A 19,641-nucleotide genomic window follows, 5' to 3' on the forward strand; every position below is an offset into this window, starting at 1 on the left:
TATTTTGTTTCCCTGCAGTCTCGTGTGATCGTGCAGCAGCCTGGGGAACGAAGCTTTCATTCCTTTTACCAGGTTTGTGCTCATTTGCTGAACCAAAGGACTTTGCTCAAGTTTCCCAGACATGATAGGCAAAGTATTTAAGGCTTTCACCCTCATGGGTGTTTTGCAAAGGGTTCCCTTGTTGCTGCATCTTGGGTGATCTGAGGATCTGTAGCTCTTTGAAGCCGCCTGGTCTGGGGAAGGAGCATGGGAAGATTTCTTTTTTTCTATCCTCCAGTCCCACATTAACACATTTGTAAACTTAAAAGGAGGCTAACTAAACATAGATGCTAGAATATTGGGCTTTGACTCACTGTTTTCTTTGTAATAAGTCTAATCCCTCCATTTTCTCTTGAGGCCTTTGGCCCATATGGAAGTAGTTTTAAGACACCAAGTTGATTTTCCTTTTTTTTCTTTTTTTTTTCTTTGGGTTCTTTTTAATGTCTTCCACGTTGTATGGTAACTCCCCTGTGCATCCTTCGGGGGAAATAGTTGGCCTATTAGTATAACCTCTATTCTCAGTTTTGTGGTGAGGGAAATGTGGGTTGATTTATTTCTCCCCCGCTTGGTCAGTACTTTGTGTTGGCTTGTTAGCACCTTTCTCATGAATGTGTCGTTTCTACCTTGGTGTGCAGCAGAGAAGGTAAATGTGCTTGGCAGGGTGCATCTGTGGCATGTCACAGATGTGAACATGTCTGCTCTGTGAAGAGGTTCAGGCTTGGTTTCTAAACAGTAGTGTCACTTAAAAGGGCCATTGTTCTGTGCTCAGAACCCTGCAAGGATGCAGACTGTGTATTTTTCGCGTGTGCTTGGGACCCCAGATCCTATGGCAGTGATTTCCTGGGCTTATGATTTTATGCTTGTCAAGCAGATGGGTAAGAAACAGGAAAAGGAAGGGTTTATCTTTTTCACTCACCATTTCTTAAAATACTCTTTGTACAGCTCCTCCAGGGAGGTTCTGACCAGATGTTACGTTCGCTACATCTCCAGAAGGATGCATCTGCCTACAGCTATATCTGTCCTGGAGCGCAGATAAAGGTGAGGGGGGTGGTTGTGAGTTACAGGTAACTTATCTTAAAAGTGTAACTGCTGCTTGAAATATTTAAGGACTGCTGAGCTAGCAGAAGCTCAGACCAGTATTTATGGGATGAATATGGAAAGGTGACACCAGTGTGCTCTTTTTAATGGAGCTCCTGGCCCTGGCAGACAGGTGTAGTGGGTGTACTTGTACAGTCAAATGTGGTGGGAGAGACATCACCATTATTAGCAAATGCAGACATGGGTGGTTGACCCATTACCAGTGACAGGCCTTTCCTGCTTCCTCATGGGCAGCTCAGGCTGCTTTCTGGACCAAAAAGCCAGAAGGACTCATTTTATTTTACAGTAGGTGCATCTAAGTTACTGAAGCGTTCATTCTTCATGTCTGACTTACCCTCAGGGGGCCTCTGAGCAGGGAAAAGGGAACAAACCCATAAAGCTTTTAGGACAACAAGATCCAGAATGCTTTAAATACTTCTGGAGGTGTCCTTGGGGTTGTCCCTCTGCAGCAGGGTCCAGCCCAAAGGCTCCCTGATTTCCTAATCGCTGTGTCTCACTGCTGCTACTATACATGTGTGTCCAGTGCAGAGTCTGGTGCACAGGTGTGGGGTATGGCACTAAAATAAGTTGAGAAATCTCATAGCAACTTACTGATCCACGTCTCACAGGCTTGCAGAATCTTTGCTGTCTCACAGCTGACTTCTGTTAGCCCCTCATGTCCCAAACATCTCTTTCCCCTCAGTGTTCCATCAACGATGGCGCAGAGTTCAAAGCAGTAGCTGATGCCATGAAAGTGATAGGCTTCAAGCAAGAGGAGATTCAGACTGTCTACAAAATTGTGGCAGCAATTCTTCACTTGGTAAGCTCTCTGCCTGCAGGTATGAGCGGGCTCTTCATCAGGGTGGGTCAAGCAGTGTGCTTGTTCTTCCAGCAGCTCTGATTGTCTTGCTGCAAAAGTAGTTGGAAGATCTGTTGGCTGGACAAGTATACAGGTTACAGCTTTCAGCAGTGAGTGAAATTCCTTGCTGAAGCAGGATGCTGCAGTAACGATGGAAAATCACGTTTATTCTGGTGTTTTCAACCCCCAAACCAGATATATCCCAAAGCACTGGGAGCTGTTCTGAAAAGGAATTGAAGGAGTTTGGTGATGAGGGGTGGGGAGCTTTGCTGCTTCCACTGATGTTGGACATTTGTGGATAGGTGGATTCACCTGATATATATACTTGATGTGTCAGGAGATTAACCAACTGGAGTAGCAGGTGGAACGTGGATGAACTGATTTATATTAATAAAACCCAGATGGAGAAATCAACTTTCTTGCTACTTATTGCAGGGGAACTTGAAGTTTTCTGTGGATGGTGATACACCTGTGATAGAGAACAGCAAGGTTGTGTCCATCATCGCAGATCTGCTGTCGACCAAAGCTGACATGGTGGAGAAGGCGCTTCTCTTCCGAACCGTAGCTACGGGTCGGGACGTCATCGACAAGCAACACACCGAGCAAGAAGCCACCTATGGCAGAGATGCCTTTGCCAAAGTGAGTTTAAATTTCCTTGCTCTGCATCCATCCCCCTGTGTGACAGTATCTCAGCTGCATTTCTGAAGCTTTTGCCTTTTGGTTCAGATGCAGTTAGGATGGTGATGCCCAAGGAAGGCATTCAGTATTGAATTGTCTTCATAATGGCACATATTTTAGTGCTCAGATCCCAGTAGGATTCCTGGGTGGATCAATAACTATAGTGCTTGCTGAGAGTGGCTGGGCTGTACTCTGTGTGGGTTTATTTCTGAATGTGTGTTGTGCAGGGTGTTGCAGGGCTGCCCCATCCCTTCCCTTGCCTTCCTGACTGTGCCCCAGCACACAGCACATCCAGCCAGCAGTGCTGGGCTTATGAGGTTGTCCCTGCCCACGGCAGGGGGTTGGAACTAGATTAGATGTGATCTGAGGTCCCTTCCAACCCAAAGCACTCTGTGATTCCATGATTCTAGGAATAATTTCTTCTCCCTGTTCACTTCTGGCAGGATGTTATCCGCAGCTTTTGTGTCATTAGGGCAGCAGCTTCAATTAACCTTTGTACCACCACGTGTTGCTCTTACCACAAAGAACAGAGACAGGCTCAGGCAAATCTCCCTGGTGTTTGTCTCCTGCAGGCTATATACGAGCGCCTCTTCTGCTGGATTGTGACACACATCAACGACGTGATTGAAGTGAAGAACTATGACACTACGATACACGGGAAGAACACTGTCATTGGTGTCCTGGACATCTATGGCTTTGAAATATTTGACAATAACAGGTGAGCCACGTTGTTAAAGCACACTGCGTGGTGCCTTCTCCTGGGAGAAAGCTCCTCACCTCTTTCCCCTTCTGTTTTTTTGCAGTTTTGAGCAATTTTGCATTAATTACTGCAACGAAAAGCTGCAGCAGCTCTTTATTCAGCTGGTTCTAAAGCAGGAGCAGGAGGAGTACCAGCGAGAGGGAATTCCCTGGAAGCATGTGAGTGATTTGGCAAGGGAGGGAGAGGTTGATTTGAGGTCAGTGTACCAAAATAAGGCCCAGATTTCAAGCTGCTCCACATGTACACTCCTGTCGAAGTCGACAGGACATCTGTGTCCACGCCAGCTGTACTGTCAGACTTGCTGTCTGGAAACAGGGCTGCATAAGAAGCTGAATATTTGCCATGGTTTGGGAAAATAAGAGCCTAAAACATCCTGTGGCATCTCTGGGATGCTGCACACATTGAGGTGTATTTCTGTTCTGAGAGCTGCTGTATTTTGCCTGGTGGTAGATACTCAAGTGTAAACGCCTTGAGTTCTCCTGTTCAAATTCCCTTCACCACGCTGAGGATGAGGTGCACAGTTTCCACTGCAGTGTCTGCGCAGCTGAATTTTAAAAGACCTTTTAAAGTGCATTCTGCAGCCGTTGATTTTTAGCAGAGGAATGAGCTTTATGTGATGTCTTTGGAAGATCACCCAGCTTCTCTGCTTTGAGCATGGAAGAGCAGCTGGATCCATTTTGATTTAGCATATTGATAGCTGATTGCTTCTGACCAGTGCTCCTCTGTCAGACACATGGGTCATACACCAGTGTGCTCCTTTTTCAGAAGTCACAAATAAACCCATTCTTTGGTTTGTTTTTTTTTTTTTTTTAACAGATTGATTACTTCAACAATCAGGTCATCGTTGACCTGGTAGAGCAGCAGCACAAAGGGATCATTGCCATTCTAGATGATGCCTGCATGAATGTTGGAAAAGTTACGGATGAGATGTTCCTCGAGGCTCTTAACAACAAGCTTGGGAAGCACGCTCACTTCTCCAGCAGAAAGGTAAAGGAGTCCTCTGCCTCCTCAAAGCTTCCTTCCTTTCCTGTGGGCTGCCTTTTCTCTTGGTTTTAGATGTAACAGAATCAGGGGAAAGACTTGCTGGGGTTGGAATCGTTGCCGTGAAATGAAGTAACTATGGGTCAGGGCGGTTGGTCCAGGCTGAGGTGGCACTTTGGGTGGCCCTGTACCCGGCAGAGGGAGCTGCAGTATGTCCAATGTGTGATCAGTTTTATTCCAGGCATAAAAGAAACCATGAGCTCCAGCTTTGACATATCATGATGTCATCTGTAACCAATGGATGCAGAGTTTCAACCCATGTGATGTCCTTCCCAGGCTGCTCTAATACACAGTGACAGGGAAATTGTTCACACTTCTGCTTTATTACAGTGCTGTGATTTTATTTCCTTTTCTTTGCTGTCATTGGCTACAAACCACGTTCATCTTGGATTGTCCCTGTGATTGCCCAGGCCCCTCAATGTACACCCTAAGAGGCTTTCTTTATTCCTCACTTAGCAGCATATCGACAACATGGGCACCAGCCTGATGAGAATCTTTCCTGTTGAGGAATCAAATAAAGGCCTTTCATTTATTGCTGTCTCTCTATGTAGTTTGAAAGACATCACTCAGAACACCAGTCCCCCCAGTGTCCCTCCCACCCTGGTACAACATTTTATGTAGGTCAGGAACACAGAATTAGCATGGTTGTATAAGATATGTGCTAACTGCTGCCTCCAGGGATGCTGAGTATAAACAATAGATCTGGTCCTGCCTTGTTTGGGTAGAGAGGATGAAAATAAAATAACCAGGTTTTCCTCGCAGCTGGGGCTTTCCTTAAGTGCCCTTTAGCTGCACAGACCTGTCAGCTCATCTGCCACATGGCTCCAAGCTGAGGGGGGGGGCAGGATGCCCCTAACCTAGATTTTACCTGTTTAGCAGCAGCTGCATGGCTCATGGTGAGCAAACTCCCCTGCAAACAAGTATTTTCATCAAGCTGGCTGGATTTCTGCATTTTAATGCAAATTGCTTCCTCTAATAGCACTAATGATTATGAATAACGATGCCTGGGAGGGATGGAGCCTGAAATCCTCTGCAGTGGGGCAGTGTGGGAAGCGGTCCAGGTTCTGGAGCTGTGTCAGTACATGGAAGTTCAGTTACAGATTCACAGTCACAGAATTGTAGGGGCTGGAAGGGGCCTCCAGAGCTCATCAGGTCCAACCCCCTGCCAAAGCAGCTCCCTAGGACAGGTCACACAGGTCGGTGTCCAGACGGGGCTGGAATCTCTCCAGAGAAGGAGACTCCACACCCCCTGGGCAGCCTGTCCCAGGGCTCCCTCACCCTCACTGGGGAAAAGTTCTTCCCCATGTTGGTGTGGAACTCCCTGTGCTCCAACTTGAGGCCATTGCCCCTTGTCCTGTCCCCACAGACACTGAGAAGAGGCTCTCCATGTCCCCCTGTGTCCCACCCTTCAGATATTGATACCCATTGATCAGATCCCCTCTCAGGCTTCTTCTCTCAAGGCTGAACAGCTCCAGTTCTTTCAGCCTCTCCTTGCAGGAGGCAAAGCTGTTCTGTCCTTGGTCCCGTGGCTGCTTGTGAAGTGATCCCACCATGGAGTGAGCAGGTGGTCCTTTGATACAGTGGGGCAGAGGGCTGGAATTCCTGAAGTGTAGGGGAGCCTGGAAAATGAAAACCAAGCTGTCTGAGCACTTACCTTCAAGAGTCCCTCCACAGCACAGGAAACCTTCAAACCAAGTGCTGCCAGTTGCAGCGTTGCTCAGTAGGGGGTGGCATTGTCAGAAAACTGCACAGGCTGGGAGGGAAACAAGGAATACTGCTATAAATAATGTTTATGGAGGGTATGATGTATCCTTCTGGCTTGCTAATTTCTAGTTTAAATCAATACAGCCTTGAAAAAATGGAGCCATAAAACTCTGAGCATCTTAATGATTTTTTTGTCCCTCTCACGTCCTTTGCTGGTATCCAAGGTATCTTCCTCACTCCCACCTAGAACTGCTGAGCTTTCTCAGCCACCCTCTTCTTGCTTGAATTAAACCAAAGGACTTTATCTCATTTCAGAATTTGCTTTGTAGCCTGCAGTGGTCTTGTCCAGGTCTTCCCAAGTTCAGCACAGGTCGAAGCTGTTTCTGAAGAGTTAACGTGTGCGCGTGGATACGTAGTGGGAGCAGCTCCCCTCTTTCAGCTGGAGTTAATGCTTCACTGCTCACCTCTAGAGCATGTTGCACACTGGCTCCATGTGGATAAGCTCTAAGGGGCTGCTGTGCCCTAAATAGTGGTGTCCTAGTTTGTGTGCTGCATGCCTGAGCTGCTGCTGTCAGCTTGGTTGTCCTGGTGAAAGCCAAACAAACCAGGAACATTCCTGGCCAACACTTCCGCTGTGAGTATTTGTGGCACAGGGTTATGTTCTTGAAGCATGGGCTGTCCTTCACTGAATCCCAGCATCCCAGACTGGTTTGGGGGGGAAGGGCCCTCAGAGCCCCCCAGTCTCACCCCTACCATGGGCAGAGATTCCATCCACTAGCCGAGGGTGCCCAAAGCCCTGTCCAACCCGGCCTTGAACACTTGATTAGCATTGCCTAATGCTAATCTAGACCTGTGGTGTGTGAGCTGCTCTGAAAGAGCTTCTCAACATCAGAGATTCATTTTCCCAGCACCTTTAAGTTCTGAGTTTTTCAGTTGATCTTAAACGTTCAAAGGATCAAGTGCAGTGATGGACAGGCTCTGATCTCCTGCATCTTCTGTCTCAACAAACTGGTTGTGAAGGGAGGAGTGTCAGAAAACCTGTTTTAGTCCACCTGATGTGGTATCTTCCAAGACACCAGCAACAGTGAATGTCTAAGTGAGGGAAGGACATGGAGCAACCATTCATTTCATGTGCTCCCAGGCTTCACTGATCTGTGGTCTTCCAATACATCATCTCCATCTCATCTGCCATCTTCTCCTGGCATTTCTTCCTTAACCTGAAGGGGTTGGTTCATTTGGCCCTTCCTCCTGTAGCAGTCAGCACTGTTAATGGGTTTTGCCCTTCATCAAGGCACTTCCAGATTCTCCTGTGTCCTTTTTGAGATGGAGGGTAGTTAAGATACTTGTTGGGGTGGGAAGGGACAGTTTGGGGCCCATCATTTACTATGAACTTTGGCTTTTCTCAGTGGATATCGCTGTGTTTACGTTTAATTTAATTTACTTAGTTCTTTCAGCCTCTGTCTTCACAGCCAGCCATTGTTGGTACTTCCCTGAATAATTGCATACCATCAACAGCCTTGATGACCTTCCTGTCACCCTCAGGCTAGAGCTCATTTAAGATGATGTTAACACTGTAGCCCTCACTGCAGGTCCCCCAGAATCCCTGTTTCCAATCTCTCCAACAGATCTCTGTGTGAGCACCCTCTTACCTTTCCTAGCAGCTTAAATTCTTTAATATCAATCAGATATTGATAAACATTGATCAGATCCCCTCTCAGGCTTCTTTTCTTCAGGCTGAACACCCACAGCTCACTCAGACTTTCCTCACAGGGGAGATTTTCCAGGCCCTTCAGCATCTCCATAGCCTCCTCTGGACTCTCTCCAGGAGATCCCTGTCTTTTCTATCCCAGGGAGCTCAGAACTGGACACAACACTCCAGGTGGGGCCTGACCAGGGGCAATCCTTCCCTACCTGCACACATTCTTTCTGCATAACAATGCTCCTGAGCTAACAGCAGTTTATGAGTAAAACTTGGGGCTCCTGCAGCTTGATATGGCACCGATGTGTGTTCTTACAACGTGGAAAGAGCCGTGTAACCGGATTGCACAGCTACACACACTTGTGTGAAGCAGAGTGGCTACAGCCTCCATTTCTGTTCCCCATGCCTGTTGCTCTGCCCTGAAGCTCAGGCCACCCAGGGATGATGGTTTAACATGTGTCAATTGGTTTCAGCTTTGTGCGACTGACAAGACGCTGGAGTTTGACAGAGACTTTCGGATCAAGCACTACGCCGGCGACGTGATGTAAGTTCCTGTCCAAAAGAAAGTTGCATGAAGATGCTCAGAGGGCTGGAGCAGCTCCCCTACGGAGAGAGGCTGAGGGAGCTGGGCTGGTTCAGCCTGGAGAAGAGAAGGCTGTGGGGGGACCTCATTGCAGCCTTCCAGCCCCTGAAGGGAGCAGAGGAACAGGAGGGGAATCAGCTTGTTAAAGGGCAGAGACTGGCAGGACAAGGGGGATGGAGTGAAGCTGAAGGAAGGAAGGAAGGTTTAAATTAGATATTAGGGGGAAGTTCTTTCCAGAGAGAGTGATGAGGGGCTGGAACAGGCTGTCCAGAGAGGGGGTGGGTGCCCCATCCATCCCTGGGGGTGTTCAAGGCCAGGTTGGCTGGGGCCCTGGGCAGCCTTGTGTAGCTCCAGGCCTGGAGGTTGGTGTCCCTGCCTGTGGCAGGGGGTTGGAGCTCTGTGATCCTTGGGGCCCCTTCCAACCCATGCCATTCTATGATCCTTGTCTCTTAGCCAGCTTTGGAGTGGTAAAATGTTTTAATTTCATGCTGCTTCTGGTGTGAACCAGAACAGCCATCGTACAGAACTACAGAGTGCAGAAGTTGCTTATTAATTACATCTTATGCTGCTTGCTGTACAGAGTGTGATTCTGTACTTGGAACTGAAACAACAGGAGAATATGGGGAGGAGGGTGTGAGGTGTTTGCTCCAGTGCTTCAGGAGAGAAGGAAAAAAAGGCATGGGCTGGGGGAAAGCTGGCACTGTTTATGCAAGAAAGCTATACTGAGCTAATAAAATCTGGTGTAGGCATCTGTCTAGTATGGTTATGTAACAATCTGGCTTTAAATTCTCCAGTCAGTTTGAGCAGACTCAAAGCACAGGGTAGAGTTAAACTGCAGTGAGTGGCAGCACAAGGAGCCTTCCCTGTTTGGTTTGGGAAGTTTCCTGTACCTGAAGCTCATGGAAACATCTACAGCATGTGAGGGTAACAGAAGATGAAGTAGAATTGAAAGGTGCCCATATGTTAGAAACTCTTTGCTGGGAAAGCTGTTGTCTGGAATATCACTGGAGGGATGTGATGGTTTAGGGTTTGTGTAACTCCCTGTGCCAGCAGAATCTGAAGGGGATTAATGAGGAAATCATTTAGGATTTCTTTTACCTTGGGGTTATGTTTACCTTTGATTTATAAGGGTAACTGGTGTGATCGTACCGGGGCCCGTTCAGCGCAGCTGGGTTGTGCTCTGGAGTCCGTGCTGAGCGGGTGCTGATAGACATCCCTGACTGCAAAGCATTTTGCTGAGGAGGAGAAAATGGCAAGATGCCCTGGTAGTGATGGAACCTTCTGCACCACCAGTGCCTGAAAAACTTGGCAAAAGAAAGCTGCAGTGTGTCAATATTCACAGATGACATAGTTCAGGCTCACATCTTATGTGAAGCAGTAAGATCCCAGGGATCTGAGTGTCAGGGGGCTCTGGAGCCCAGTGCCTGCAGCTCAGCTGTGGCTTCCTGGGGCAGGATCTGGAGCTCAGGAAACAACTGAGCAGGAGTCACTGAGCAGGGAAATTTTGGGCCTTTTCTTTGAGGACAGAGCATTGTCTGTCTTGAGTCTTGGAGAAGAGACAAAACTGAAACAATAATGTTTCTGGGTGGTATTTTTGTGGGAACAGAGGAAGAGAGGAGTCCACAAGGTGTGTGTGTTGATTTCCAGGAGTTCCCTGCTCCCTGGCTGCTCTTGATTTCAAGCACTCTCCTTCTAGAGAATCTTCCTTGACACCAAGAGAGGGATTGGTTGAATCTATTGAAAAATCCCATTTAATTTCTGTAGGATTTATCACAAACACATCTTCTGGATTTGGAGGCAGAAGTCAGGAGTGTAGCTCTTGAATTTGGGCCATCTGCAACTTGCTCAAGCCCTGATAGGTGTCTCAGCCATCGTGTTCTCCTGCAAAGAGCTTTCTAAAACTAGATATACGTTGTTCCTGCACCAGAGGTGGAAGGCTGGGCAGAAGGATCCGAGTCCCATGCGATGCTCACGCAGCAAATTAGTGATAAGTTGGGAAACTGAGCTGGATCCCTGATCAGTGTGTGCTCAGGAGGACAGGGATGCTGGTTCCACACAGATACCAGCAGCTCACAGAAGGACTTTGTTTCTTTGCTATTAACTCTATTTTCCTCCTTTTTTTAGTTACTCAGTCTCTGGATTTATTGACAAAAACAAGGACACTTTATTTCAAGACTTCAAGCGCCTCATGTACAACAGGTAGGAAGAAGAGTAGTCAGGAGGTGAATTCCCATCTGCGTTGTCAGAAGCCTTTGTGGATGCTGGAAGAGAGGAACGTTTCCACTGACGCTGTCTTGACTGTGTGCACAGTGCATGTGAATGAACACACTGCTTTGGGATTTGACCTTTGTGTATCTACTGTGACCCAAAGGGTGTTAGTTTGATTTTTCGGGATGAAATCCTTATTCTGTGGATGCTGGTTTTGGTCTGCTATCACCTTTAATTTCACTAAATTGAAAGCGTTGTTTGAACCCAACTCATTGCACAGTCAAGATACCGAGGGGTTTGGTGCAAATGTACCATTACTGATCTCTCTTTAATCTGTGCTAAAGATACCAAGAAGTGGTGGGTCACCAAGAAATACCACCTGGCTCCAACTGGGGAGAAGGTTTAGAGGGGAGGTGACAAAGGGGCAAATAGATTTCTATCCTTTTTGTCTGTGCAACGACGTGAAAATTGAAAGCATGTTGTCAGGTGTTAGAAATGTAATGGGCAAGAGGAAGTTGCCTTTGAAGAGCCAATTTGGAATCCTTTCCACAGATCACACAGAATCACAGAGTCCCATGGTTGGAAAAGACCTTTGAGATTATCCAGTCCAACCATTCCTGTCCTGTGCTAAACCATATCCCTAAGTACCTCATCTACCCTTTTTTTAAACACATCCAGGGAAGGTGACTCAACACCCTCCCTGGGCAGCCTGTGCCACATCCCCACAACTCTTTCAGGGAAGAACTTTTCCCTCCCATCTGCTCTGACCCTGCCCTGGGGCAGCTTGAGCCCATTGCCCCTTGTCCCATCTCCTATCCCCTGGCTGAAGAGACCATCCCCCACCTCTCTGCACCCTCCTGGCAGGGCAGGGGAGGTGGGGAGAAGGTCTCCCCTCAGCCTCCTCTTCTCCAAGCTGAACACCCCCAGCTCCCTCAGCTGCTCCTCAGAGGATTTGCCCTCCAGCCCCTTCCCCAGCCTGGTTGCCCTTCTCTGGACTCGCTCCAGGACAAATGTGTCTGGATATATAATGCCCCAGCAAGCTGCTTTCCTTGCCATGTTCTCATTCTTCTGTAACTACAGCCTTCCTCAGCCTCTCCAAGGCTTTGCTCAGAGGTGGAAGTCAGCACTAAATACCCTGCAGCAGCTCCAACAGCTCTGCTTCCCCACTGTAAAGGCTTGTACAACTCTTAACTTGGTTTACAGCCCTGTTGTGCTTACTCAGTGCACACCCTTGAACAGCCTTGCTGATCGTAATTCCAAGGCTTCACATTAAATAAAAAACCTGCAAAATATGTGTGGTAGAGAGGTTTTATTAAATGTAACCTCTGGTTTCCATTGTCATGGTAAAGACTTAACAAAGGCCACTTAGAGCATATTGAAGCATTTGATAGACTGGCTGTTCAATTGCTGTAACTCCTCACAGCTTCTGTCTGTTCCAGACCTCTTACCATCCATCCTGGCTGTTTTACCTCCCCTCCAGCCCTCCAAGAAGCTGTAGGCTAAGATGTTTACAGTATTTGATGTATGAAGGATGGGGCAGAAACATAGCTTGAAATCAGATAGGAAGTTGCAAGGGAGGATGTGGTGGGGTCTGGTGTGTTCTGTTTTCAGTTGGTTCTCTATGTGTGGGTCTGTAAGGCAGGCTCTGCTCCTGACAGATCACTTCTGCAGGATTTTTACTATCCCATTACTACACATCTTTATCTGAAGAGAACGTACTTGCCCTTTTTCCAGGACCTTCAGTTGTAAGCTTGAACCATGTGTCGTTCAAGAACAAGAGATATTTTGCCCAGCAATGTCATACTGGTTTGGCTGATAGATTTTTGAGCTGAAAACACCAGTAGATGTGGACAGAAGCAAGCTGTTGGGTTTTGAATTTAGTGGAAGTGCTGCTAGACTGTGCAATTAAAGAGACTGTCTTTCAGCTCTAACCCAGTGTTGAAGATGATGTGGCCTGAAGGGAAACTGAGCATCACAGAGGTAACCAAGCGACCTCTGACCGCTGCTACTCTTTTTAAGAACTCCATGATTGCACTAGTGGACAACCTGGCATCGAAGGTAAATATGATTCTATGATTTCTGTTTCAAAATTGACTCCAGCTTCTGTTTAGTAGGTTGTGGGTTCTCCATGGAGAGACTGCCACTTGCAATCAGTCGGAAAGCTGAGCTGACCCATGGGAGATGAGCTTTGGCTGTGATTGGGCAGCTGTGGAAATCTCCTGGGAGAATCAGCTGCCACCCTACGTAAGGAAGGTGGATTTTTGTTTCCTCTGTGACCAGTGTATCTTTCACCTACAGGAAAGCCAGTCTCTCTTAGGTAGAATCATGGAGACAGAGAATCCCCTGAGCTGGGAGGGACCCATAAGGCCCATCGAGTCCCACAGGCCCCACACAGGCCCAGCCCAGTCAGAGTTGGCACTGAGGGCATTGTCCAGATTCTTTGTGCCCTCAGCCCAGCTCGGGGTTGTGACCCCTTCCCTGGGGAGCCTGTGCCAGTGCCTGACCCCCCTCTCAGTCCAGAACCTCTTCCTGACACCCAGCCTGAACCTCCCCTGGTGCAGCTTCACACCATCCCCTCGGGTTCTGTCCCTGGTCCCCACAGAGAGGGGAGAGATCGGCGCTGCCCCTTCACTCCCCTTGTCAGGAAGCCACAGACCCCCACAAAGTCTCCCCTCAGCCTCCTCTTGTCTTGAATAGCAATGGAGGAAATTGTCTCAGAACATTCATTTCCCAGGGAGTTATGGATCTTCCATATGTCTCCACCTGTTCCAGTGTGGGGCCTCTCCACGGGCTGCAGGTGGGGTCTCTGCTCCTCTTCCTCTTCTGTGGGCTGCAGGGCGACACCTGCTCCACAATGGGCTTCTCCATGGGCTGCAGAGGAGTCTCTCTGTCCTGCACCTTGAGCACCTCCTCTTCCCCTTTTTCACTGACCTTAGTGCCTGCAGAGGCTCTCCCACCTTCTCACTCCCTTCTCTGGGGGCACAAAGCAGCCACTTGCGGTTTTTTAATCCTCACTGTGATTCCCAGAGATGCTGTGACCATCGCTGATGGGGTCAGCCTGGGTCAGTGGCAGGTCTGGCCTTGAGCCCAGCTGGTGTTTACTCTGTGGGGCCTTCAGAGAGCTTCTGGCTGCTCCTTGCAGAAGCCACCCCTGCAGCCCCCACTCCTCCTGCAGAACCTTGCCACGCAGAACTACAACACTGGAGAGCAGCAGGGATTTTGGGAATATCAACAGTATTTTTAAACCTGTCATTTGGGGGAATAGTCTCCAAAACTGGTAATTCAGTGGGCAGGAATAATGATCATTTCAGAAACAAAATGAATACATTACCTACAGCATTAATTGGTCATTTAAGTTTTCGGGTATTTAAAATAACCACATTTAAAATTCTGCTTTGATGCTATTCTGGTTTCAATCTGGAATCTGGTGATGAAGTAGAGTTAGAATCATAGAATGTGTTGGGTTGGCAGGGACCTTCAGAGACCATCTAGTTCCACCCCTGCTGTGAGCAAGGACATCTTCACTACAGCAGGTCACTCAGAGCCCCATCCACCCTGACCTCGAATGTCTCCAGGGATGGGACCTCCACTACCTCTCTGGGCAGCCTGTGCCAGGGTCTCACCATCCTCATATTGAAGAATTTTTTCCAAATATTCAACCTCAGACTCCCTTTTTCCAGTTTAAACCATCACCCCTCATCCTACCACTCCAGGCCCTGGGGAACAGCTCCCTCACAGGCACCTTTTGGGGACTGGAAGCCGCTATAAGGTCCCCCTGGAGCCTTCTCTTCTCCAGGCTGAACCAGCCTAACTCTATCAGCCTGGCTTCATAGCCTTTCCCTTTTCCCCTTTCCCTTTTCCCCTTTCCCTTTTCCCCTTTCCCTTTTCCCCTTTCCCTTTTCCCCTTTCCCTTTTCCCCTTTCCCTTTTCCCCTTTCCCTTTTCCCCTTTCCCTTTTCCCCTTTCCCTTTTCCCCTTTCCCTTTTCCCCTTTCCCTTTTCCCCTTTCCCTTTTCCCCTTTCCCTTTTCCCCTTTCCCTTTTCCCCTTTCCCTTTTCCCCTTTCCCTTTTCCCCTTTCCCTTTTCCCCTTTCCCTTTTCCCCTTTCCCTTTTCCCCTTTCCCTTTTCCCCTTTCCCTTTTCCCCTTTCCCTTTTCCCCTTTCCCTTTTCCCCTTTCCCTTTTCCCCTTTCCCTTTTCCCCTTTCCCTTTTCCCCTTTCCCTTTTCCCCTTTCCCTTTTCCCCTTTCCCTTTTCCCCTTTCCCTTTTCCCCTTTCCCTTTTCCCCTTTCCCTTTTCCCCTTTCCCTTTTCCCCTTTCCCCTTTCCCCTTTCCCCTTTCCCCTTTCCCCTTTCCCCTTTCCCCTTTCCCCTTTCCCCTTTCCCCTTTCCCCTTTCCCCTTTCCCCTTTCCCCTTTCCCCTTTCCCCTTTCCCCTTTCCCCTTTCCCCTTTCCCCTTTCCCCTTTCCCCTTTCCCCTTTTCTGTCCTTTCCTTTCCCTCTCCCTTTCCTTCATTCCTTTTTCCCCTCCCTCTCTGTAACTCCCTTTGTCTGACTCTTCCCTCTGTACAGCTCCTACCCAGGTTGACAGGCTTCATCTCTGGTTACTTTACAATGTCATCACCACGACTGATCGGACGTACCCAGCAGAAATTGTCCTCTCCCTCCTCCTGTCTAACCAGCCACAAACCATGGAGATGAAATCTCTCAAAGAGGAGTTTATTTTGGGTGCTATGGCTTTAAACTGCTCTGTTTGCTTTTTAACCTTAAAAATCTAAAAATCACTCAGCTTGATGTGAAAAATAAAACCAGATTTAAAAAAAAAAATCAGTTGCAATAGAGCAGTGGCCTTTGTGCTGCTGGGATTCAGGGTTTCTGTTTATAAAAGGCAGGTCCCAGGCTTGACAGCCTCACGGTGTGATAATGGGAGCTGGGTAATTATCCCCCTGAAGAGCTGAGGATCGTAAGCACGGAATAATCTGCTTTAGAATTTACTCTGGTAGCTGGCGTTGCAGAGAGGCTTTAATTACACTGCGATGGCTCTGACAGATGATCTCCTGTCCGTGCAGGGACCTCCTGTTTCTGCTTCCCAAAAGGAAAGTGGTGTCTTGACTTCTGCCCTTGATCTTGGTGCAGATACAGTTGCTCCTCCTTGTGCTGGGCTTGAAGTCACAGGGATGTATTTGCACTGAGGGTTGTTGTGGCTTTGAATGGCAAAGACGTGAGTGACTGCTCAGGCTGTAAGGAATAGCCCTGACCTGGAGGCTGTCCTGTGCAGCCTGCTCGAGGGGATCCTGCTCTGGAGGGGTTGGACTAGATGATCTCCAGAGCTCCCTGCCAACCCCCTCCAGTCTGGAGTCTGTAAAAACCTACAGCCACCTTTTACAGCCCGGTGCTGCTTACAGACCATGTTGGCCTAACTAGAAGTTGCCTTTAATCTCCTGAAAGTAAAAGTGACCATCAGAACCAGTCAGGCAGGACCGTATCTGGGGCTTGTCTTGGGTGTGTGACCATATGGGACTCACCTGAGCAGTGAGGGTCAGTCCATCTGGCATGGAACAGGACCAGCCAGACTGTGCTGGTAGGGCAAAGCCACTGCTCCCTGTCCCATGTTCTCCACCACAAACAGGTGGTGCAGAAAGAGAAACTGATGTGCTTGTGTTTGTCCTGTGGAAGGTGTGGGGTTTGTGGGGTTGAACTGGGGTGGGAGGTCGCTGGGTTTTGCCCTGCACAGGGTGATGTTTGGTGGTTTCCATCCTTTGGGCATGTTGGTACAGGCTTTAGAGGACTTAATTCCACACAGGGTAATTATTCTGGAGTCACCCCTGCAGCTTTTAGGTGTCAATGCTGGAAAAGCTGTATTGGGCACTCAGGGCAAAGACTTACCTCGTTCTGTCTGTTATGAAGACACTGTTGTCAGCCAGGTCTGTAGAGGAGATGGGTTGATGTGAAGGAAAGGCCAGTCACACTCATGTGAGTAGCAGGTGGATCCTGTAACAGACAGCGTGCAGAGGGCAGGGTCCTGTTACACCCCACTCTTGTCATCTCTCTTCTCACCTCCTCATTCCTGTTGAGCGCCCTCAGCTCAGGCGGCCGGGCTGGGCTGACACCTCCATGTTTGCAGGGGAAACCAGATGTGTCTGCAGGGACGTGTTTCTTCCTGAGTGAGACTGGGTTTGGTTTGTCCCCTCAGGAGCCCTACTATGTCCGTTGCATCAAGCCCAACGACAAGAAGTCACCACAGCTGTTTGACGAGGAGCGGTGCAGGCATCAGGTTGAATACCTCGGCCTTCTGGAGAACGTGAGGGTGCGCCGGGCCGGCTTTGCCTACCGCCAGACCTACGAGAAGTTCCTTCACAGGTAAGAAGGGTGCTGGAGAGCGACTTAATTTAGCTCTTTGCCTGACAACCCCGACACTGGAATGAGGAGGGGGATCTGGTTGCCTTGAGTGAAGAGCAAGGCTGAAGTCTTCTCAGCTTGTGAGCCTCAGACTTGAGCGTACAGGTGGAGCTGTGTCCATAGCTGCTGTTGGGCACAGTACAACGTGACTGGCAGGGACTCAGGTTGCTCTCTGGTTTGGTGGCAGCAGAGGTGCACACATGGTATCTGGGCACAACTTCCTTGGGCTCAAATTCATTTGCTGCATTACTCTGCAGTAGGAACGCCCTAAACCCAGAGTTAATTAACTTCTGTTTTCTCTCTGAATATTGCCTAATTTTTGCAGGGAGAGAGACAGACAGACATCGTGTGTCTTGGGAAGTGCTTGACGGTGCACAGTGTGGGAGGAAACCTCTGGACTTCCTAAGTGGAAGCCTGGGAAAGGGATAGTAGCATGACCCCATTAAAACATGGGTTTGATACTTCTTCCTCTCTTAATTCCTACCAGACTTGTGACAAATGAAATGCTTTAGATTGACATTTGTCTTATGGCTTTAGTAAATTGATGTGGGCAGGAAGAATTCCACCTTTTACTGATGAAACAGTGAATGGATTTTGACTTCTGTTATTGAATCAGGTAGAACAAAGCCTCTGAGGGGAGGCAAACCCCCCTCCCCCAGCTATTCGAGCCGGTGGGATGTCACGTGTTAGAACCAAAGTGCTGTTGAAAGATCTTTTGCTGTTCCCAGTGGAGGTTTGCCTGGGTATTTCATGACACCTGAAGCAGAACAAAAGGCTCTGACTTCCCAAACTCAGCCTGCCGCGCCGTGCCGCGCTGCGCTTCACCGTCACGCAGCGGTTAGAGTGTGCACCTGCCCTCACATGTGGAATTCGTTACCACTTACTCTTAAGACTCATATAATTACTATTAATATAAACAGCTGCTTTGTTTTTACTGAGTGTTTGGTGAGGTCCAGTACAGAAATGGTGGTTACAGCCAGCACGGCAACTGGTGCAGCTTTCGGGCTACTGGAACAGTTGTTCTGCCTGATCCTGGAGTAGGATGAAACATCTGCAGTGCAAGGTATCTGACACTGTGTTTGCTGGGGGGTGTGATTTGTGGGACAAGATGCACGGTTTTTGGATGATTTTCAAACAGGGATCACAGGGGATTTCTGTTCATTTACATATAACAGGCTTTTTGGGAGTCTGGGAGCATGAAGGAATCCCAGACATACATACATACAGCCTGGGAGAGGAGCTCCTGGAGAGCAGCCCTGCTGAGAAGGACCTGGGGGTTCTGGTGGATGAGAATCTCAACATGAGCCAGAAGTGGCTCATGCAGCTCGGAAGGGCAATGGGATCCTGGGCTCCATCAGCAGAGGGGTGGCAGCAGGGACAGGGAGGGGATTGTCCCTCTCTGCTCTGCCCTTGTGAGGCTCCATCTAGAGTCCTGTGTCCAGACCTGGCGCCCCAATACCAGAAAGATGTGGGACTGTTGGAGAGGGATCAGAGGAGCCACAGGGATGATCAGAGGGCTAGAGCAGCTCCCCTACGGAGAGAGGCTGAGGGAGCTGGGCTGGGTCAGCCTGGAGAAGAGAAGGCTGTGGGGGGACCTCATTGCAGCCTTCCAGTCCCTGAAGGGAGCAGAGGAACAGGAGGGGAATCAGCTTGTTAAAGGGCAGAGACTGGCAGGACAAGGGGGATGGAGTGAAGCTGAAGGAGGGAAGGGTTGGATGAGATATTGGGGGAAGTTCTTTGCAGAGAGAGTGGTGAGGGGCTTGAACAGGCTGCCCAGAGAGGGGGTGGGTGCCCCATCCCTGGGGGTGTTCAAGGCCAGGTTGGATGGGGCCCTGGGCAACCTTGTGTAGCTCCAGGCCTGGAGGTTGGTGTCCCTGCCTGTGGCAGGGGGGTTGGAACTCTGTGATCCTCGGGGTCCCTTCCAACCCAGCCCCAGGCTGTGATTCTATGATTCTATGAAAAGCTGGCTGGGCTTCAGAAAGGGGCACATGCACGGGGCCAGGTGGGGAACAGCGCCTGCGAGGCGTCCACAGGCATGGCTGCCGTGCACGCGTAACCCAACACTCTCCACCAAGGCATCCGCGTGCCTATTTACGGGTGAAGTTAAACACAGTGTGTAAAGGACACTGAGATAGCTGTGACCTGAGAAATGTGTGACCCCGTTTCATGTGTGGACGGGGTATTTTTTGCCTTAAAACTTCGTGATTTAGCGGCTCACAAAAAAATCTGGCTTCTTAGTGGAGCGTCCTGGGAATGGTGAACTCTGCCGGTGGCTCCATGTGTTCTTCAGAGGAGAAGGAGAAACAAAGGTGGTGGAGAAATAGAAATGGAGGATTGATGGAGAAGTGACCTTGGAAGCTGTCAAGTTCTCCCAGCCGGACAGGGGAAGGGTAGTGGTGTCTGTGAGCAGATGTATTTCGGGTTCTGTCTCGCTATAATTAGCAGGGAGGTTGGGATTCTGACTTGCTGTGGCTCTGGGGCCGCACGTTGTGCCGCGGGGAAGGAGCTCGTGGCGTTGAGCCGCACGCGCCACCGGAGGAACAAGAGGAACAGAAGGACTGCTGGGATATTCCACCACTGGTCCCACCCGGGGGCTGGGAG

The 19,641-nt window shown here is 49.1% G+C and overlaps 1 protein-coding gene across 1 annotated transcript in view; it reads left to right on the forward strand.

Annotated features, from left to right (window-relative positions):
• Positions 1 to 19,641, forward strand: part of MYO1D (myosin ID) — a gene marked incomplete at its 5' end in the record, with an annotated part of 143,061 nt that overhangs the window by 43,957 nt on the left and 79,463 nt on the right. Inside the window, 11 exons of the mRNA XM_084275549.1 lie at positions 19 to 72; positions 982 to 1,077; positions 1,820 to 1,936; positions 2,411 to 2,614; positions 3,226 to 3,371; positions 3,457 to 3,571; positions 4,230 to 4,400; positions 8,331 to 8,401; positions 10,565 to 10,639; positions 12,574 to 12,706; positions 16,835 to 17,001. Of these exons, the coding sequence (XP_084131675.1) occupies positions 19 to 72; positions 982 to 1,077; positions 1,820 to 1,936; positions 2,411 to 2,614; positions 3,226 to 3,371; positions 3,457 to 3,571; positions 4,230 to 4,400; positions 8,331 to 8,401; positions 10,565 to 10,639; positions 12,574 to 12,706; positions 16,835 to 17,001 (1,349 nt within the window). The remainder of the gene's footprint in view (positions 1 to 18; positions 73 to 981; positions 1,078 to 1,819; positions 1,937 to 2,410; positions 2,615 to 3,225; positions 3,372 to 3,456; positions 3,572 to 4,229; positions 4,401 to 8,330; positions 8,402 to 10,564; positions 10,640 to 12,573; positions 12,707 to 16,834; positions 17,002 to 19,641) is intronic.

Source organism: Gallinula chloropus (assembly GCF_964237585.1).
Source record: "Gallinula chloropus genome assembly, chromosome: 26".
NCBI lineage: Eukaryota > Metazoa > Chordata > Aves > Gruiformes > Rallidae > Gallinula > Gallinula chloropus.